Source organism: Pyxicephalus adspersus, chromosome 5 (assembly GCF_032062135.1).
Source record: "Pyxicephalus adspersus chromosome 5, UCB_Pads_2.0, whole genome shotgun sequence".
In the NCBI taxonomy this organism is placed as follows: domain Eukaryota; kingdom Metazoa; phylum Chordata; class Amphibia; order Anura; family Pyxicephalidae; genus Pyxicephalus; species Pyxicephalus adspersus.
Window position 1 is genome coordinate 114,989,181 of NC_092862.1, and position 22,751 is coordinate 115,011,931.

Consider the following 22,751-nt stretch of genomic DNA (forward strand, 5'->3'; position numbering starts at 1 on the left):
CCAACACCAAGTCAGCTAGAACTCCTACTGCTGTACTGCATTTGCCTGGCATGAAAGCCCATGAATTCTATACGGTGAGGCAGATGGCAAAATACTTTTAGGGGAAGGGAAGGCATACATCAGGGTGTGCTGATCCCATGAAGCTATCAAAGAATGCACGGTTTTTGCTACAGGATGCCTGTACCTGGTTAACCTGTCCAATTGCTGTCAAACTGAATCTGAATCAGATGACCCTCCCTAAAGTGGTGCAACACCACACAAATTATTTGAAGCTTCGAGATGGAATACAAAGACCTTAGATGACAATCTTTTTTTACTGGGGGGTGCTCAAGAGGTCTCCAAACTGACAGATTGGCATCTATTGTGAAAAGATCTTTCAAAAGAAGGAGCAGAAGGGATTCCCTCACTTTGGAGCCTCTAAGCCAGGGACAATCTCACCCTTATGTATTGGGCTGTCCAACTTGTCTCATGTGGACAGAATGTTAAGTTGTAGAGGTCTGGACAGACATAGAACAAATTAATGGTAGTCTAACTTAACCTCTCATGAAGAGATGGGGGTTCAGATAAATCCTTGACTTATGAGTTTGATTAACAACTGGAGTCGTCTGCGCTGCACCATGGGAAGTAACACTTTGACCAGGGCTTTGTCCAGAACTTGTATGCTGCCAAAGCAAAAGTTGGTTTTAATGAAGATTTCTGAGGAATGGCAAAGTGCAGAAATTTTAGAATTGCATTACTGAATGGGGTGAATGCTACCTATTGGTTTAGGAACATTGAACAGTTTGGAGCACAACCCTGGCAACTATTCCACCACATAAATTGACTGCAATTTTATTAACCAATCCCTTTTGTAGGCTGAAGTACATCTTCTTGTGTAATTTTTTTTTTTTTTAAATAAGACTAACAGTACAAAAAAGTAATTTTGAAACTCTTTATACCATTACGAGGTAAATGAAAACAGTCAGTGTGACTTAACAAAACAAAAGGGAAAATTATAAATCCTAATAACTGTTCAGTTTTTCAGTAGCTGTTAACACACAATGAGCAGCATACATATTGCCTAATACAATGAGCTGCATAAACAGATAAAATATTTTTCCTTTTTCACAAAAACAAAAAATAATAACTGCCAATAGCATTGTATTTTTAAGCAAAGTCAGCTGGTGAATCCTCAAACTCTTCATCATCTTTCTCAGGCAAGGGAATATCATCATCCTTGGCCATCACAAAATATTCATGAACTTTGATCTGCTTGGCCTCCATGCGATCACCACAACAAAGTAAGCTGGATAGAAGATGTTTTGCTTTCACATCCTAAAAATAGTGGTAAGGATGATAGGTAAAAATTGTTTGTAAAAAGAATTATCAAGTGAGACACCATCACTAATCATGTACAGTAGAAATAAAAGTCACAAATGTGGCTAAATACACACGATGCACATTAACCCCCCTAGGGGTATTCCCAAGTGTGACTCAGGGTGGATTTACCATGCATGCAAAAAGCGGTTTTCTCCCGGGTAACACTCGGAGTCGCTTTAAACTTTATAAATAAAAAAAAAAAAAAAAAAAAAAAAAAAAAAAACATACCACATTAATATTCTGTAGATCAGGAGTTCCATTTGATTTAAATGGAATATCTTTGCTACCGATGCAGAGCTGCCAATAAAGCAAAAGGGTAAAAAGAACATAAGGTATATTGGGTATGGTAGCAGAAAAAAAGTGAACAGTACAGTTTATGGAATGAGCCCCTTTAGGGTGAGCTTTTTATGTTAGCTGATTAACACAAAAAAAAAATGCACAGATGCACAACTTCAAGTACTATTGACCTACTAGCTCTTGCAAATTTCACTGGGAGTCCTCATGTCTTTTGCATAACATTTTTCAAAATACCAGGTGCTACATACTACACTGCTGGTGGCAAACATGAAGCAATTTTTAACCTTTAGCAAATACAAAAATAAACTATTTCCATAGAAGTTATGCTAACCAATACAAAGAAACACAAGGCTTAATTAGGTTTCATCTATTGGCCTGAGCCTGATTGGTTCAGTTTGGAATAATATTTTAAGGGCTGAAACTGCAAGTGCCACCCCAATTTTCAAGGTTGACAGTTTTTGACTCAAATATTTGCTGAGGCACAAAAACTTTTGTTAATATATATTCCTGCAAAAACACAATAGCTTTTTTAAATGTAGATATGCAACCTTACCCTTTTAGTTTAGGGTTACATTAACAATCATGCCACAGAATGTGCAGAAAGCAAAACTGTGGATGAGGACCAGCAGATCCTCCTACAAGAGATATCTGCAGAATATAATAAGGGACGATACAAGACCACTTACCATGAACAAAGAGAAAGACAGGTTTCGGCAACAAAAAAAAAAGTCTATCACACTCATTCTAGAATTCTTTTACAACCACTTGAGGCGTTTTGTGCGTGTTCTGAAGTCTTGCATTAAACATGACATAAGTCCGATTTGCCTTTGTCCAGAGACATGGTATCCGTTTGTACCAGTTTAGAGCTAGGAGCTTTCCTCTACTTTTTCACACTTGTTAGATAAAAGTAGTCACCAAAAAACCCTAAAAGCTTAAGTAACTTATGGCTTACCAAGCAGAAAGGCGTAGTAATGCATCTATAAAAACTAGCATTTTAATGCAACATTGCAAGGACCATTTGCTAATAACCACTTATATACAAGAATAGATTGCACTGCTTTAAATTTATCTGGTTTTTAAATTTATATTTAAAAGAAACATTTTGTTTAGGAAGGAAATGGACCTACCCATAGCAAAAGCATTCCAAAAGTATATACGTCTGTGGCAGCAGAAGCAGACTGCCCTGCCTTTAATTCCGGAGCTGTCCACAATGGGAAACAAATGGAAGTGGCAGAACTTCTATGTTCCTTTAGGAGCATACAAAAAAGTGTAATTAGAATTTAATATGAAAAAAATAAGTTCATCACTATACTGTGACCAGGTTAAATGAATTAAACAATTATGACAATTATCTGATATCAAAACCCACAGTCAAATTTCTAAATTTAAGTGAATTGTAAAGGATGGAATGAATAGTTGTTTCAGGCACCAATGGGAACACCCCTACCTGTGCAGATGTTACATTTAAATTGCATTAGCAGTTATTATTCTACACAAAAAAAACCTTCCCCAGCTGTTTCCTTTAGAAGAATCCTCTTGAGCACCTCCAATCTTGGATAGCACATATGCAAATCTATGCAGAAACACTGTACAGGCATGGCCTACATCAAAGATGATCCTATTTCCCACAGAAAAGTTCTGAGCACCACATGAAAATTTTTTTATTGCAAACCAATGCCATGTCTGACACAAAGGCTTAACATTGCAGGATTGCCAGAATACAGCTCACTCATTGGAATTAAAAGTGCTACAGAATGTGTGCACAATAAAAGGGGAGATAGTAGGATGTTTTCAGAAGACCCAGCACTAGGCAGGTGATGATAAATAGAATAGGGAAGGAAGACAAGTATTTACCAATGCAGGCTTACCAATGCAGGCTTGGGTAGGGAGATTTAAAAAAACAAATTTCTAAAAGTCCCTTTATGCTTAAATTTAGGTTCCTAATTATAGTTAGCAACTAGAGCATTTCTGAGAAACTGTAAAGATTTAAAAGTGCTACTATACTGTGATTCCTAGCACTATAGTGTTCTACTATAGTGTGATTTCTACTATAGTGTGTCTATAGTGAATGGTGTACCATTCAGCTTTCCTTTCCTAGCGACAGATACCATTTCAGAGCAGACTTCCCGACAGTAATTGAACCAGTCAACCACAGTATTTGTGGATCTAGCAGTAAGCTTTGGCACTTCCTCCCTTGGCATTCGGATGCTCCAGAGGTAAACTAGCTCTAAAATTTCACAGAGCTTCAAATTACAGTGGAGTCTTCCGTTCAAATCAGTGTAATGGAAGTACTCGTTCCCTTTCTTACTGATTGAACGGACTCACAACCATTTCTTTTGCACCTCCATACCGGCACATGTCCATGGACCTTCTTGTTCGTCAACATCACTAGACCATCGCACTTGCTGCGACCATGTTGGAGGAGATATCGTGACGACATTTCTTCATTCTGCACCACTCCAGTATAAAACTCTTTAACATTTTTTGTAAGAGTATGTTTGTTTCTACTGGTTTAAACAGCTAATCTTAATGGAAATTTTAATGAAATAGAAGGTGCATTACTTTTTTTTTAGTAGGGGCGGTAAAGTATAGTAGGCATAAAGTAACTTGATTTGTATAGGTATTACCAACATTTAACCCCAGAACACCCACTAATATCCTAGCATTGATGTTTTTTTGTTTACCTTTTAGTAGGAACTTTACATCTAAAACAAAATTTTTACAGGGCAGCTGCAGATGGGTAAGATCAGAAGGGTGCTGCAGGTCCGTTATTACTGATGACAGTATTTCCTAACACCCCCAAAAAAACATTCAATAAGAGCCCATTGCCTAAAAAGAGTGTGGGGGCAAACTCTTGAAAGCCCAAGACAGCAATGTTTGTTTTTTGTGGAGAAGGACAAAGAAACAAGTGAAATTTAGCGGTGCAACAGTGGAGAATTCTAGTAGGGTCGATAGATTGTAAGCGCTTTAGGGCAGGGTTCTCTCTTCCTCCTGTGTCATTGTTTGCATCTGTCATTTGCAAGCCCTATTTAATCCACAGTAATGCATAATATGAGGATGAATAAAATTTATTGATAAAAACACAACTTTGGATTTCAGGGCAACATTGTATTACTTTAACAATTGATTGGCATCACAACTGTTCTAGATTTTAGCAAAGGAAAGGGATAAATCATCCACAGAGCTTGTACCTTCAAAAACAAAATTTGTAAATAGCAATTTTAAGTCAGAGATGTCCTCAATAATCCTGAGCTCAACTATACTTCTTTAACTGATGCATGTAATTAAATTAAGACAATAAAAAATACCTGAAGTGCATCTTGTGCTCAGTGATTGCTACAGCAAAATTAAAATGCAAATACGGACTATGTTACTAGTGAACATTTTCCCTCAACTCACAAACACAACACAATGAGGCATAGATCTGTGTATTTAGTGCACTTTATTTCAGCAACTTTACTGTTCAACATAAAGCACTGTATTGGTCTAATACCAAATACAGACAGCTGCATACGTGAAGTTTGTGGGTGCCAAATTAATCTTGACAAAGGCATATTGAAATACATTTCTTTTGACATGTTAAGATGATAACAGAGAGATGACTCATAGTACAAATTCCAGAAGAAAAAAAAACAGAGCAAGTGGTGGTGGTTAAAAAAATAAAACACAGAAACACACACTACATACAAGTCGAACTGGACAGGAGTCCAATCAAGAAGTCGATGTTTGCCTTTCAGTGTTAGCACTGCTGGCTTAGCCCTGCCTCACTGTTAGCAATTAAAGTGGACAAGAGAGATGAGAGATGGCCTAATGCTGCTCAACGATCCCTTCTCCAAGTGATCAACTAAAGGCAGAAAAGCAAAAATATGGTGCTGAAGGGAGTGGGGGACGACGTTCCCTGCCGATATGAGAGCTAGATGAAAGATTCATTGCTTCCGTTTATGTGTGTGCAATTCGGAACACATATTGGGACACATACTTCCTACAAGTAGAGTCCTTAAATAATGACAACCAAAGCAGCTCCGAAGACATGACTGTCAAAGTCCATACATACCTATGCTTTAACATTTTGACCAATGTGTTCAGTGTATTTGTAGTGACGTTAGACCCATGCAGGAGATAGACCTCCAACAAATTATCCTGGTAAAATCTAACGCTAGAAGATATTTCTTCCATGCAATCTATACACAAGGAATAAACAGCAAGTCCAGCCAAGGTTTAAAAAGTCACAGCCATGATAGGATAGTAGTCTGCCAGTGACAACAGGGTTCATAAGAAAGCTTCTAACAATTTAATAGTGGGGTCATTTAGTCCTGATCCTCCAGTTTCCGAGTGGTGCCTCTTCAGACATGAGCTCATCAGGCAAAGACTGGAGTGAGAGAATCTCTGTGAATCTCTCAGAAGCCACGGGCGAGATACATAAACTGGATTAAAGCGTGCAGAAGGATGCTTCTAACTGCCTCTGCTGCCAGAGTCAAAAAATACCTTAATAAATAAGGCCATAAAGTTTTGCATGACTGAAGTAAAAGACTCAGCCAAATGTTTAAAGATCAGACCACACTTGACAGAGCTAAAGAGAATTCCAAAGACTGTAAAAGGCTCCGGGCTTCCAGCACACCTAATTCAGAGTATGAGCTTAGGGGCACCTTGTACAGCAGAGCTACAACACCCACCCACCACCACACATGTAATAGTAGGACTAGAGGAGGCTCTCAGTACCAGGCAAGGCATTATATTCTGCTAAAATAGAGCAGGCTGTCAGTGACGGTTAGAGGTATCTAAATTCACTGTAGATACATAGAATTAATGAATCACAGGTAAAGGTTCAAGTGGCTCTTAAGCAGAGGAAGCACCAGGGAGAGTTTTTTTTCTCAATGCCATACAAAAGAGAAAAAAAAAAAAAAACAACAAAAGGAGCAAAACACCACAATTGAAACCGTGGGAAACCAAGAACTTTAGTTCAGTGACACAAGTAACTAAATTAGCTTAGTTAGCTAACCTCAACCTGAATGGCCTTACTGACAAAAAGTGATCCTTCAGACACAGGGCAAGTCTTGATTAAAAAGAAAAAAAAAGAAAGAAAAAAGATGAGGTAAAAATAGGTTAGTCCTCCATACAATGGAACTGAAGAGAATATATAAATGCTTGTAGGACACAAGCAAAAAAACCTAAGCATGCTGGTGGTAAGAGGATTTATTGTAGGCTATTCATTTCAGGGACATTTAACACTGTCTAGATTACAAATTTCCTGCAATATTCTGCTTGTTTCCTTTTCTACAATGATATTTAGGTAAACATTCTTTCTGACCAACACAATTCTTTCAGGTCAATGTTTTAAAACCTTGAAGCTAGGCAATAATGAAATCACTGCCAGGCAAATAATTATCACAATGAAGTCAGCAATGGCAATTCCTGTATTTCTTTCTTGACAAGTTTACTTGAACATATGCAAATTATCTTGACAGAGTTAGTGACAGATTGTCTACATGAGCAAGCTCTTATTTTTTGTCTCCCACAGCTAAAATTGTTAAAATCTAATTACACTTTTAAACCAAAAACCTTACAATTCCCTGTTGAGTAATAAATGAGAGGTGACAACAGGCACACCTAACTGGAACAATTATCCATTTTACTTTATTAGAACAAAAATAAGCAAAGTTTTGTCTGGTTGAAGGATTTGTATTTAGTGCCGGTAGTTTATTAGTTATCTCCAAAGCAACACTGCACCCCGTTTAGTAAGATTCCACTTTCAGATTCTTTTTATTCCTCTGCATATCTGACTGGACTAAATGAAGTTTTAGTAAAGATGGTCCAGTTTGGATTTTGTGGTTTACAATTTTAGTCTTGCCACTACTCTGCAGTTCCTGTTTTCTGGACATTGTACAGCTCACAATAAAAAAACAGAATAAATCTACAATTGTGAAAGGAAATGTGTCAGAACCATGTTGCTTTTTTGATCACTCACTCGTCTTTCCTGTCAATTTCCCTTCCTTGCTGCCTCGCTCAACCATCCAAAGAAACACAGCTCCCCAAACAGGTAAAAGCTGTTCTTTCTTGGAACCTTCTTATTGCTTTTAGGGAACCCAAAGGGAAGCAGCTAAATGAGAATACAAGAACCAGGAGTTAGGGCCTCCCAGAAGCTTATCTGGCTGAGGATTCCAGGCAGAAGAAATATATCCGCAATATCACCCTTCCAGGTTCCTAAATCAGATTGTACACCAACAACCAAGGTGAGAGGCATAAATATGATGGCTGATCTTTTCACCTGTTAGAATCAACAAGTGTACACACTTGACAGTATATAAAGGATACTGCACATATAACCAGGGTTTACCCAGTTGCATACTTTAAGTAAAGGATTTTATTCCAGGAAGTTGATGCTGACCCTGCCAAGTGTCTGTCACAGTAGAAAAGCAGATGAGAACAACATCAAGAGAAGTACTATGAGGTCTTTTAGAGATAATTACTTGAAGTGTTGCATATACAAATTACATAGCATGCACTAAACATGAGCTTTTATTGTATAGCTAATGATTTAAACAGGTTGTTTGATGTAATGGTTCAGACTCTCTCAAATAATACTGAGAAGCATACCCATACACATCAAGACCCTGTGTAGCCCTATTGTACTTTTGGTGGGATCGCTATTGCCAGTTTTCATATAAATCAAACACCCTTGCTACTACTACACATACACTCTAATGTAAAAAAAAAACAAAACATACTGGTATTGGTGGTGGGGGAAAATGTTTTTGTCACAATTTCAAGTGACTAAAAAGCAGTCGTTGCAGAATATTCATGATTCTTATACAGTGTAATCAAATTCCACAACACTTTACAATTTTATTTTTTTTTGTCTGAATATAATTTTGTCTGTAATCTGCCTTCGACCTGCCGCCACCATCTTCTTTCCTCTACTTCACCCAATATCCCACTGCGCAAGAAGTGAGATCAAGTGACTTAGCCTTTTTTAAATAGGGAGGAGGAGGATGGGTTAAACTGTGCATGCGTGAGATCAACATTTTGTTCCCCTCACTGAAAAAAAGGTTCTTCTGCGTATGCCCTAGATCAAGCATGCACAGAAGGAGCAGCCAGAACCCTCCTGTGACAGACATCTGATCATTGCTCCATTTATCTAACATTATCATCTAAAGTCATCTGTTAAAGAAAAATCACCACGTTTCAAACTGGAGCTGAATTCTACTTACTGCATCTCTTGTAAAATCAAAGTCTCCTATGATTCCTCTCTCTCGATTTACAGCAAACACATTGTTTTCATGTAAAGAACCAATAATGATATTGGCTGCATGCAAGGTCTGCATGCCTTGTGCCACCCCACTCATTACTTTTACAGTCTCCTGCAAAAAAAAATAAAAAATCTGAATATCTAAGTCAAGACACACAAGAAATACAAAGCAATACATTTATCTGGTTAATAAGAAAATTACACTTTTTATTTGTTTTAGCTAGCTACTAGGTATCCTTTTGGCAACTTTTTGCCACATAAATACATTGATTGTTGTACCACCTCGCCACTCGCAGATCTTAACAACTTTACCAATACATTTGAGTTCATTACAGTTGAGCTTTTAGCCCTGCTAAACACGTACATGATAGTAACATGAACACTTAGAAAGATGTACTTACATAAGAATTTAAAGGACTAATAGTCTGGACAGTGCTTAGACTCTCCCCAGGATAAAAAGGAACCATCAAATATACCATAGGATCAGTCTGTGAAAACAAAAAAAAATTCAGACATCAATTTGCTGGAACATCTTTTTAGAAGATTGTCAATGACTTGTCCAAGAACAATGATATTAATGGGTACTGCTTCCCCCACCTCTTAGATTGTAAGTTATTCGGGGCAGGGTACCCACCTCCTCTTGTGTCACTGTGTGTCTCATTTTTAACCCCCATTTAATTGACAGTGCTGTAGATTATGTTAGGGCTATATAAATACTGGTAATAATAACTATTAATAATAATATTCATTGCAAGAACATACATGATACAGATCACATACTGACCAAAGAATACTTGCTGTTTTGCAATTATCAAAGAACATTACAAAGGGTTATAAGCTAGAAGCTTTTGTACTGTAATATTATCAGGAGCCCTACTAGGATACATACTTTGCAGAAAAACAGGTAAAGAAGTTCCATTATTCCAGATTCCTCCTTCTGCAGCATCCAAGCTTCATGGTATTCTGCTGCCCTTACAATGACTTGCTCTTCTGTGTCAGCTCCTACTGAATACCCCTGGAAAAACGAACTGACAAAATTAATTCTGGTGTACTTTGACCTGAACATTCTGAAAATGCAAATGGCTAATTTCAACCATATCCACACATTCAAGTTGTCTAAAGAGGTTTGCTTTAGAAGTAACCAAAAGAAACCAGGCCACCAAGGACATATACCAGAAGTTAATCATAATCCTATATTGTTTAGCAAGTAAAGAAAGAACATGGATTTTAAGGCATGATATTCCCCCAGCTTCTAACAAATGTTAATGTACAGCGCTGCGTAATATGTTGGCGCTATATAAATCCTGTTTAATAATAATAATAATAATGTTCTTCAATATAGAGCAACAAGCACATACAAGACCTTTAGCAAGACTTTCTTGTCCTGTATTTCAGTACACAGAAGTGGTCGCTTGCTACTTAGCTCTTTCATTGGTTCTGCATCAAACAGTATCCTCTCCATACTACTTGAAAGAAGGCCCCCAGAGCTCTGCAGAGGTATAAAAATGGGAATAAGCATCACGTTCTACATCTATACAAACAAGTATGGAGCAACAGCAAAGTAAAACTGACCATATACTTCAGTATTCCTGCATCAGAGTACATCAGAGGCAGCTCAGGGAACCACTTCTGCACCAAATCTCTTAGCCGTGCCTTTAGAAACAGTAAAAAAAAAAAATATATACAGTAAGAATATTCTACTTCATATTAACTAAAGTAAATTTAACTTTCTGTGACCAGAGATCAGTTACCTGGGGAAAAACATTTAAAAGACGTTAGTAAGTATAAATACCACACCAGGTCCAGGCATTCAGAAATTCACTTGGATTTAATAAAGTATGACTTGCATGATATGAAGTAGGTCACCCGGTATTAGTTAAAGCTAAAGTTCATTGTGCCTATATTTTGCCTCCCCTGGTTCTTTTTACCCTTCTCATCAACATGCTAAAATTATTCTGCGAAATGTATTTTAGACACAACAACAACATGTAACTATTACGTGCTATGAAATCAGATTACCCCCCTAGCGGTAATCCCGAGTGCGACAGTTGGAGATGGAGATGCAGAGCAGCAGCGTCGGGGTGAGGCGGGAGGATGTGACATCTTCCGGGTGACGGGAGTGGTGATGTATTTGGGGGGTGTGGCCAGGCGGGAAATTTAAACGCAGATTACAATGTTGTTGTCTATTTCATTATTTTTTTTAAATTATTATTTATAATTATGTATTATAATTTGAGATTATAATATATTCAATGAATATAATTATCATACTCTCCTAAAATTTACAGGCCCACAGTATAAACAAACATTTCTATGCAAAGAAATTAGGATCACTTTTTGCATCAAAAAAGTGACAGAATTAGAACGCTGGGGGGGGGGGGGTTTAAGCAATTTCAGGACACAAATGAAACCTGTAAAAACTGCAAATAAATGACAAGTGAACAGCATTCTATGTACAAAATATTGACATTCCTGATACCCTTATAGACCTGAATAGTCCTATAACCAACTGTAGCTTGCTAACTGTACAAATAGTGGAGTAATAGTATAGCTTCAGATAAACTGGTGTATCAAAAAGAACAAACTGCCAGAAAATTCTGAAAAGGGTTATGTTGACAAAAGAATTGTAAATAATTATACAGATTTGGGTTGAATAAAATGTAACTTACATATTCCTCTTGTTCACACTGTATTTCATAAAATATCTTATTCCTTAGCTCAACGATTTCATGTTTCAGTGCACTATGAACCGTTTCATTGTATTCTTCTGACTGTAAAAACAAGTTAGCATGATGAAAAAACACAGGATGACATTTTGAGTAAATGTAGGTGGGTTTAACAGAGGTTAAAACATGATAAACTGTTGATGTTCATGAAAAAACTCTTCTTCAAAATAAAAAAATAAATAATTTCATGAGTAATCTATTCCAAAATATTATGATGTGTTTCTCTGCGATTCCCCTCCTTGGTCAGGGAATGGGAAACAAGAGTTTAAAAACATCAAGCTGCTCTGTTTTACATAAATATACAAGCAAAAAAAAAAAAAATCATACTTCCTCCATGTTGCTGCTTTCAAGCAGTTTCCACCTCAGCTGACCTTTTAGTCCTTTTATTGTCTTTTTGACTGCGATTAAATTATCCACATTTGGATTTTGATTTATCCACTGTACAATATTCATTTTGAACTGTAAAACAAAGGTGTGATTTTTACAGTTTTTAATAACTTAGAAAACTTTAGGAGCATTTCTTAATCAATTAGTTAAGCTAAACAGAAAAAAAAAATATTACCTCCATCCTATTCCACGTTTTGTCCTTTTTTATGAAACTTTATTAAAAGCTATTTCTCAGAAAAACCTATAGGCCAAGCCAATAATAACTACTTCCCTAACAGAATGCCTCAGTTTGTAGCAAGCATTGAGAACATAAATATAAATATACAGCAGAGAGACCTGTTTTCCTCAAGGAACACAATAAAAAAGATTTTATGTTATATTTAACAAAAATTTTTTCTCTCTCTTCCACAAAGGAACTGAACTTTGGGACATCCAAAACCAATCCAACGGAGGGGCCAGCATAACAAACATACAGGCCCAACAGAAGGCTGTCTGCAGCTCAAGCCACCTGAGGGCTCAACTATTTAAAAATGGCATCACTAAAAGGGAAAGATGACAAACAGACTGGTGTGGACTTTTTTAAGAAGGAATCATAAAATATACTGTATGCAAGGCTTTTGCCTCATACCAACAAATGACCATCACCTACAACTTATGTTTTTCCACGTCTCAAAGTCTGGACTCTGGACCTTTGTGACCTCAACCTCCCTAGCGGTCTAATTCAGTCCAAATTTCCACGCAAAAAAATGGTACAATTTTTTGCATGGAAATTTATTTTTCATTGTAGGCTATAATTCTTAGGCATAACTCAACACTAATAAAATTATAAACTTTAAAAAACAAAACACAAAAATCTGTTAAAAAATATTTAAACATGTAATGTAAGGGTACAGTAGCATATATAATATAAATATATATATTATATGAATATTTCTTTGTATTGACTCAATACAGCTATTTTGTATTAAATCCAATACAAAATGATTAGAATTTCCCGCCGATCCGCCTGCCCACACTGACGCATGTACCAACGTCACTGGTAAACCCCTAGATCTCGTTTCTGCACTTTGCGGCTGCAGATCGAGGAGAAAGGACGTGTCTCCCGGATTTGAAGGGACCAGCAGGATGCCAGGGGACAGTGACTTCATTTAAGAAGGGAAGACAGAATATTCGCACAAAAACGATGTTTGAGCCATTTCGACTCAACACACTCTCCTCTCCTTGTTATACACTGAGCTCAACTCAAAACTTTCACCTACCTACCTCCAAGTATTGAAGGCGAAACTTGGGTACCCCATAAACGCCAGACAGAAAGCACAAATACTTACCTTGGTTTATAAATACTCTATCAGTATTAGATATCAGGAATTGAGTTTTAAAATAATTTCTAGATGGTACAGGACCCTGGAGAAGTTACAGAAGCTTCTTTCCCGGGGTAACTGACAGTGTGGCGGTTGTGCGACCAGGCGTATGTAGTACGTATGCTACATATTTTTTTGGTCCTGCCCATTACTGCGCTCTTTTTGGGAACAAGTGAGAAGCCTTATTCAGAGTCACAACACAAACTTTACCATCGGATCCAGCTGCTGCACCACAATACAATTTCAGACATGGGCTACAAGGGTTGCATTATAAGACACCTCATTATTGCTGCCAACTCTTGTATTCAATTTTATTGGGAATCAACCGTCATCCCCAACTGTTGGTCTATGGTTCTATAGGGTTAATGACATTATGATGATGGAAAACCTCACAGCTAGTTTGTGGGGTTGCTGGACATATTATAAGGAAACACGGGAGTTTAGGTGCCACTGGCCGTTTCCGATAGATATATGCGATATTACTATGATCTGTTTTATGTTTTTACATGTCATTGGAGCCTTTGGTCAATACAGGTGCAGATCTTATGTTACTGATACTGATGTTCTATTTTATTTAACCAAAGATTTTTGTTAGACCATGTGATATACTCCTTGTGATGTTCTTGTATATCCTTTTCCCCGTTTTGTTAATGTCAATATGTTTGTTCTTAAAATTTTGAAAAATAAAGAATGTTCATTTAAAAAAAAAAAAAGGGAAGGGAAGACTTTTTACTTTATCAAGATGATAATCCTACTAGGGAGCATGGCAGAGCCAATTCCAGAAACATGAAATATGAGGTGGATTATCTACAGTATTAGTACTGCCCCATGTCTTTATGACCACTCAGTAGCTACAATTGTAGTCGTGTATCAAGTACAAGAGCAGGCCTCAAACCCAAGCAACTTCAAAAAAGATGGTAGCAGATGAGGATCTTACAGAAAATATTTGACAGATGAAGGCAATCTGGCCGCATTCTAAAGATCCACTTGGCTCTGCAGAGTGAAAATAGGAGCAGAAAGTATATATAGTAGGAAAAATTGCAGGACACACCACCTAGCAGATTACATTACTGCTCAGTTTTTCAGCCTTGTTACCTTTTGCAGTAGAACTGGGGAAATGTAAAAGGGGCGCTTAACAGCCGAATTATGTACCTTTTTTTGCTATGGCCTGTCTTTCCTACTCAAATGAGTTTTTAGACTCCTATGATAGCCTATGCATTAGGGAAACAATTCGAGTAAAGCATATCTACCCTGTTTCCCCGATGATAAGACACTGTCTTATTTTTTTTGGAAGGCCAAAATATGCTCTAGGGCTTATTTTCAGGGGGATGCCTTATTTACCCATGAAGAAGACTACAGTACACAGTTATTCCTTATTTTACATTTTTCTCTAAAAAGGGGGGGCTGTCTTATTTGATGGCCCTGCCTTATCATCGGGGAAACACGGTACTAAGGTAAAGGTGTATTTGAAAACAAATGAATGAATGAATAAGGACTGAAATATGTTTAAGTTTGATATTAATTAGATTTTTGTGGGGCTCCAGGAAGAATACATTTTCTCTTAAAAATCAATTTTGACAAGAATTTTCAAGGGTAGTTTTTGCCCTCAAGTAAAATACAGTGGATTAAAATGGGAAGACGAACATGACTATTGTGGTTTTGTTTTCTTTTGACTAGACATCAAAACCTGTATCGGGGACGACACTTTTTACATGCTGATAAAATTATTTTTTTGTACCTCAACTTTTCTACGACTTTTTTCTAGCGCAGAGGGGGAAAAAAAAAAAAAAAAACTAAAGTGTACATCCACACTAGTTAACAGTAAGCAACAGTTTGAGGATGATTTATGAAAAGTAAAGCAAAGAAACCTGAAGCATTGTCCAGGCTTTTGCATATATCAACCTGATTTTTGCTTTGGGTAAGCAAAGTGTACACCTGCCTACATTTTCGGAGAGCACCAAATGGCAATACTTACTTCAACACTGGCTAAATACTTTGATTTGATGGCTTGAATAAGACAAATCTCTTTATTGATCTGTTTTACAACTCTGTTGTATGTACTACGGATTATTGCCCTTTCTCTTTCATTGGGTTCCTGCATTTAATAAAAAAAAAGTACAATTACATATTTTTTTAAAAAAGCCTATTTAAATTTAAAATAGCAGTGAAACCACTATACAAAATGTTGCTATTGGCAGACAAATTCCAAATTAATGTAAAAACAGATATTTATAAAATACACAAACATGAGCTTTATGTTCATACCTCCAGTGACACTTCCAACTCCTTTGAAATGTCAGTATCTGCCTTTTGCATTATACCGTCAATACCCTCTACATTGTCAAAAGATTGCAGGGATTCAGTTGAAGCCAAATCAAAAAGCTGAAACAAAAAGGAATGAACAACTATGATTGTGCCCAGATTTTAATTTCTTTTAAAATAGCCGGCATAATGAAACATTACCTATCCAGATTTTGTTGAAAAATATGGCCTATACTGAATTTAGGCTGCAGAAGGTATTTCAGGAAGTATTTTGGGACTCCACTTAAATTAACCACATACTCCCGTTTGTGGTAAATATGTGACAAAAACTATATGATTACGTCTTCTCATTACCAGTGGGTTTGAGAACTAGGTATACTCATACAGTAGAGTTACACATTCTTAGTTCTTTGGTACAGGATTTTAGAAATAATAATAAACATTTTCATAGAAAGGGCATTTTATATATACCCCAACAGTCTTGATGTGGTCTTAAAGACATTAAAACTTCATGTTATCAATCCCTAATAGCAGTCACTAAAGTCAACACATTCTCACTTTTAGAATCAATTATAAGGAAATGTACCTGAATTGTTTTGTTGTGTGTTCTATCTAGTCTGTTTTCTACTGGTTAATTTCTGGCATGATTTATATAGCAACCGTAATATAAATCACATTTTGGGAAACCTTGTTTACCTGTTTTACATTAGAAAACCATGTGCTGATAATGCCAAGAGATCTATTGGTGTCATTCCTCACAGTGTTAAAAGTCAACAATCTTGCTTGCTTCCATTCATAAAATTCTTGAAATATGGCATCAGAAACCTCACAATCATAGGAGTCGCCATATACTGTTTTGAGTGAATGCATTAGCTTCTTTGTAAAAGAAAAAAAAAATAGGTTGATTAATACAGGCATGCTTCTCTTTTCCTAGCTTGGACATCAAGCATTAAGAAAAATCCTCTGCCCAGTTTACTGGCATGAAACTATTTAAGATTGTATCTATGGTCTTTGCACTGGGGAAATAAAAGACATTCTTTTAGAATTGCGTTTCCAAAGCAATACTGTACATGCACTCATCGACAACATTAATAAGTACACCTTGCTGGTAAATGTTCAACCCTTTTTTCTCTTTAGAACTGCCAAAATTTTTCCTGGCACAGACAATAGGATGCTGGAAAAGTTTCCTATTCCATATTGACCCAATACTATTATGCAATTACTGCAGATTTGTGACTTGAATCCCCCCATTCCACCACATCCCAAAGGTGATCTATTGGAATGACAGACCATTTAAAGTACAGTGCACACATTGTTTTTTTCAAGAAACCGATCTGAACTGAAATTATCTGAGCTTTGACATGGCAAATTATGTGCTGGAAGTAGCCATAAGTAGATGGGTATAGTATATAGCAGTTATAAAGGGATGGACATAGTAACAATAAATAATAAAGCTGTGGCACCAACAAATCTCAGGTTTATACTAAGGGTCCCAACTAATGACAAAAAAATAATCCCTCATACCATTACACCAAAACCAGCCTGAACCATTGGCAACATTTTATCCAATCTTCCATTATCCAATTATGGTGAAACCATGCAAATAGTAACCTCAAGTGCCTTTTCCTAGCTGGCAGGAACGACCCATCTGCTTTAAGGTTCCAGACGACAGTTTTTCTCCAGGGCTTGAAGGCAAAAACTGTATGCACAATAATGTGAAATAGGCAACTTTTGTTTTTTAAATATCAACCTAGATTGCTAAGAGTAGAAGGCCAAATGCACATTTAAAGAGGAAAATGCAACATGCTTTCAGATTTGATTTCAATATGAGGGGTTTTATAAATACTTTGGAGGTGCTTAGGGCTTCCCATGCTACATCAGCATGTTTATGTGTTCCAATGCACCGCTATGGGTAAAAACAGTTTTGATGACTGAATGTGTCCAGGAATTATTTGGGCAAACACTGTAATTTGTTTTTTAAACAAGCCAAACTGTATTGATTTTATTAGGACAAACTGATTTTTTTTCTTTGCAAGGAATATTAAAACCATTAAGGCAACATTAAGGCCCCTGACATTACTGTTGCAAATGTAGTTGTTAGGCATTAAGCAGGCCAGTGACATGAGTTTAAAAAAAAAAAGAAGAAGGTAGGACCACCAATACACAACTGTAAGTAAATGAAAACAAAATAAAAAAAAAGTTCTAGCTAAATAGAATGTCATGGAATATTACCCACAAAGAGAAACTACTCTCTGGTGTATATTTTCACACAGGATTTACTCAAGATATATGCAATTTTCTAACAGGAATAATTGCAAAAGTATAATTCTGGGTGAAAAGTTGTAAAAATCTGTGCAAAACATTTATTATTAAACCCTGGAATGTACAAGGTCAACACACAAAAGTACATACATGAGGCAACTGTGTCACCCAATACAAAGGGACTACAACTAAAAAGGAAAGTTTCCCACTTTCATACCTCCATCTTTGCCAGACGTTCATCTAGTGGCAGTTGTTCAACTTCAACAACAAAGCTGTCAACTGAAGAGTTTAGGGTTTGCTGAATTTTGTTCCGTTTGTCTATAAGTAGGTCTAACTCTACCTGAGAACAGAGAAAATGTGAAATCACACAGTACTGAACTTCCTATTTTATAAAATAACATGCAATACTGTGTTTTTTTATTTTTTAAACCTACAGATCTTCATGAAAATATGAAAAAGCTTTAAATGTACTGCAGAGCTCAAGTGTCTAGAAGAAGCCAACAGTAAGATCAGTGTGACGGATTAATTGATTGTGTGCATCTTTTTTTTAAAAAAAATTGCACATGCTAAATGAGGGATGAGACCTGTAAGTGTCAACCAACACTAGAAGAAATCTATCAAAGAAAATCAGCACAGTCCCCAGATTTTACTCCTCCTGGTCTTGATCAATCAACATCTGCAGTGTCACATTCAATGGTGCCTGGATCAAGGTGCTTATGCTGTGTGGATATAAATGCTAGGATATTCCCCAGAGTGGTAAACAGAATAAAGCAGATTGGACGGCTGAAACATTTTTAGAATTGCAAGATGAAGTCTAGTTGAATGTGAGATAATACTAATTACAGTATACAATAAATGGACTAATTACAGTGTACAATAACCAGATAAAATAAGAACTTTCAGAGATGTAATCTATGTGGATGTTTATATTTTATGTAAGATTAAATGTACGAGTAGTTATGAATGAAACGTTGGTTACCTTTTTCTTTTGTCTTAAATTGAATACAAGTGTGTAATTATTACCAATAACTGAAATTTACAATAAAGAGGCTACTTTTTTAATTCAAGTTTCATCAAAACATATCAATGAGAAAATACTGATAAAGAAAGCAAAAACATTCTATCTGGGTAATAGAATACGTGGGTCATTTTAGTGGCTCAATATATGTTAGCCGAATAGTCTGCAGAAAGCGAAAATGTTGCTAAATATTATTACTTTTGAGGTATGGCGAAAATGTGCACCAAGAACAATACACAAATACAACATATACATAAATTTCACTATTTCTTCAAACAAGTAAACTACATAATGCAATGCTATGATTTTCAGGACTGTTTAAGCTCCTACATCTACAGGATTGAAAGCTCTTACCACATCCATGCAAGCCTGGATCATTTCCTGAGCCAAGTAGTACTCTCGCCAATTGTCTTCTAGTTTATATAAAGTGGATGGAGCAGAAAGCTGCTCCTCACTGACAACCTTAACAGCCTCCAGAAGATCATCAGCCAGACTCATGCACTCATTATCATGTCTGTTAAATAAAGGAAAATTAGTTACATAAAATCAATGTGGCAAGTTAAAAAAAAAAAAATTGGATAAGTAAAATTAGTTAATAAGTAGAATAAATTATTAGTTTATTAGGTAGAATTAAATAACTTCCAGTCCTATTTTACAACTTTACAATGGATTGATGGCATGTTATGAATGAATTATGCTGCATGTTAACGTGTATTGTGTTAGGGAAGTCAATTTATTTTATTAGGTTGCTTAATGCATTGCAAATACTTTATAAGGCAGCACACAGCAGTTACTATGTGTTGTGGTCTGCTGAGACCACCATCAATCAGCAAGATAATGGGATGGACTGTTACCAAATCACTGCAATTCATGCTGTTCATTAAAAAAACGAATGGTGCTGCATCACACGTTAACACATGAGAATATATGTGGGGACTTCACGTCTTGACCAAAATTTACATTAAAAATTATTGCCACATTTAACATGTGGTGGGAAACAAGGAACCCAAATAAGAATGCTGTAAAGTAATGCAGAGGTAGCAAACCATTTTTGTGGCTGTTGCTAGATAAGCTAAGGCAAAGCTGAGGACGAATCTTTAAAACTGTAAGCCGATAAAACCAGCTGCCCTGGGAGACACCCAGAAAAGAAAAAAAAAAACAAGCAACCTTTCGCCTCCTTATTCCTCTATGAAGGTATCTAAGGAGTTATTAGGCACCAGATCATGTATCTGGCAGTCTGTTAAAAGCTCAAGGTGCCAAAGTTACCATAAAGCTTCCTGGTGCATTGAGAGTACACACCCCATTGGCAACTATGGTTTTTCTCAAAGGATTCCACTATACTACTGTACTTTGACGTGAAGTAGGGGTTAGCAGGAGAAACCAAAGCAGGCCTGAGAAGGTACCAGAGAAAAGAGAAATCTGGTTCCCCAAACAGCAACATATTATGCCATTTAAGCTAGTAATATAATTGGTAAATATGTAATATGTTTCTCCTGATAAGTAAGAAAAGTATTGAAGTATAGCAATTACCATCCAATTGGATTATAGGATAACTAAATTGGATAACTTAGTCACATAAGCCTTTTTTAATCAATAGATACAACAGTAAGGGGGTGGTAATCCAAATTATTAGTGTGTATTAAAAAAAATTGCAACATGTGATAAAGAAAGCTTAAAAGGATTCCCAAATCTGGAGAGTGTTTAGATAATGTTATCTGCCAAGCATGTACAACAATGGCCCTTCTGTAATGAAGCAGTGTAAGCAAATCGAACATTAATGACATTTTATAGATGTAAGCCTTGGAGGTTGTGGTTTTAAAGTGTAATTTGTAGGGCCTGATAGTTTCACCCAACAGTCTTATCATGTCCAGTATTTAAGCCACCTGTGTGCAAGAATCAGAGCAACGATGTATTAAAAAAATGCTCCCCATAGTTTAGTAGTACATATTTAAACAAAAAAATAAACATCTTACCTAAGATTTCTCAACATTTCAATCTTAGTTGTTAAATCTTTTAATTTCTTTCCAACTGCAGACTTCAAGCTAAATTCAAGACCATTCATTCTTTGCTCAGATAGCTCTCTCTCTTTCTTTAGGAAAAAAATGGAATTAGAAATAAGTGTCCCAATATTAACTCAAAGCAAACTGTTTTCTTCTGTTAATCCTAAATTTTTTTTCTTAAATAGTTTGTCGACATCTAGGATAATATGCCCTGAACCTATGGAGGATGAACATAGGGCTGTAATTCCTTCACAAGGCCTGTAATTCCTTCACAATGAAGTGATAAATCAGAAATAGCCATCAATACTTTATTGTGAAAACTATAAAACCACTATAAACCACTTTAAAAAATTAAAGTCAGCGTAAAAACCCCAAACATATGCCAACAAAACAAAGAAAACAGAGGTAACTGCATCCCCAAAGTAGTACGTTCAGAAAAAAATTGTAAAAACACTAGTAATGTGATCCCCAGAAAAAAAATGTAATAGAAAATTCCAAACAATACCCTTTTCTTAAAAATGTTTATTAGGGAAAAAAGCAGATGGGAAGAAAAAGCTCTATTTTAGGTAAGAGGAGGTAATTTACACAAATTTTCAACATAATATAAAATGACTGCCTTCAGGGAAACCAAAAAGGAGTGCTGGCTAAGACTAAGCTTATGTTTCAATAGGCCACAAGTGGCCTGTAAGGGGATAAGCAATGTCTTAGATGCCAAACATAAGTGCAGCTTTAGGAACTTGAACTTTGGAGGTACTGGAAAAATGACTAACAATGATGATATCTGCTGCCTGAAGTTGCTCAGGGGCAGCAAATCATCACGAGCAGAGACTGGGTTGCTGAAAATGCAGGACAAAAATGTATCGGTATAAACATTGCGTAGATAACAATATATCTCGCCCCAACCAAAACAGAAACCACTGGTACAGAGCGGAGATTGCCTGAGGAAGGTGGCAGGACAAAGGCAGATTCCAGGAGGGCGGGGGACCCAAACAAAGGCAGCGTCAATTGAGAAATTGGGGCCCTGCAGAAGGAAAGGCAAGTGTGAGTTTTGTTTTCGGTTTAGTTTTGCTTTAAGTTGTAGAGGTCACTCCTCTCTCCTTGTTCCACTAACTGGTATTAATAGTAACTGTCTGGAATACAAGGCTAAACTGCACAAATTTAACACTGTTTACAGTTACCAACCAAAATTAATTCTCTGAACCCATCAATTCCCAAGCATCAAACCCACAATGCTCATTTGCCACATGACTCACTCCTGCACCCCATCCTACTACCACCACCCTTTTCCTGCTCAAGGCCTAGCCACCTACTTTAAAATAAAAGCAACATCATTATTGTTATTATTACACAATATTTGTCAAGCGCCGACTTAGAACACAGTGTTGTACAGTCCAAAGTCATCTCACTAACTGTCCCTCAAAGGGGCTCACAATCTAATGTCCCAAGTATATGTCATTAGTCTAAGGTTATATTTGATAGGAAGCCAATAACTCAATTGCATGTTTTTGGGATGTGGGAGGGAACCTGAGTACTCAAAGAAAACTTTCACAAACACAGGGAGAACGTGCAAACTCATATAGATAGTGTCCTGGCCGAGATTCAAACCTGGGACCTAGCACTGCAAAGGCCAGTGTCTCCGAGCGCCTGTGCTGCCCAACTTAAGTTATGTCTCTCTTACCTTACCACTCCAACCCCATCCACCTGACCCACCTAGAACTCAGCCTTCAATTCTCAGCTCTGTTCGTTAAGATGGGGTTACCTCTATCTACCCACTTATCTCTTCTACACTACGAGCCCCTCTTCTGCTAAAGATGCTAAAGGAAAATATTCAGT

The 22,751-nt window shown here is 36.7% G+C and overlaps 1 protein-coding gene across 1 annotated transcript in view; it reads right to left on the reverse strand.

The window, feature by feature from the left end:
• Positions 1-917: 917 nt before the first annotated feature.
• The window catches only part of STK31 (serine/threonine kinase 31), a 33,280-nt gene continuing 11,446 nt past the window's right edge, over positions 918-22,751 (reverse strand). Inside the window, exons 9-24 of the mRNA XM_072412512.1 lie at positions 20,892-21,007; positions 19,273-19,432; positions 18,118-18,240; positions 16,335-16,514; positions 15,642-15,758; positions 15,352-15,471; positions 11,956-12,087; positions 11,572-11,673; positions 10,475-10,555; positions 10,266-10,391; positions 9,792-9,917; positions 9,304-9,390; positions 8,865-9,014; positions 2,784-2,903; positions 1,588-1,656; positions 918-1,314 (exon numbers count right to left, since the gene is read on the reverse strand). Of these exons, the coding sequence (XP_072268613.1) occupies positions 1,147-1,314; positions 1,588-1,656; positions 2,784-2,903; positions 8,865-9,014; positions 9,304-9,390; positions 9,792-9,917; positions 10,266-10,391; positions 10,475-10,555; positions 11,572-11,673; positions 11,956-12,087; positions 15,352-15,471; positions 15,642-15,758; positions 16,335-16,514; positions 18,118-18,240; positions 19,273-19,432; positions 20,892-21,007 (1,977 nt within the window). The 3' untranslated portion in view covers positions 918-1,146. The remainder of the gene's footprint in view (positions 1,315-1,587; positions 1,657-2,783; positions 2,904-8,864; positions 9,015-9,303; positions 9,391-9,791; positions 9,918-10,265; positions 10,392-10,474; positions 10,556-11,571; positions 11,674-11,955; positions 12,088-15,351; positions 15,472-15,641; positions 15,759-16,334; positions 16,515-18,117; positions 18,241-19,272; positions 19,433-20,891; positions 21,008-22,751) is intronic.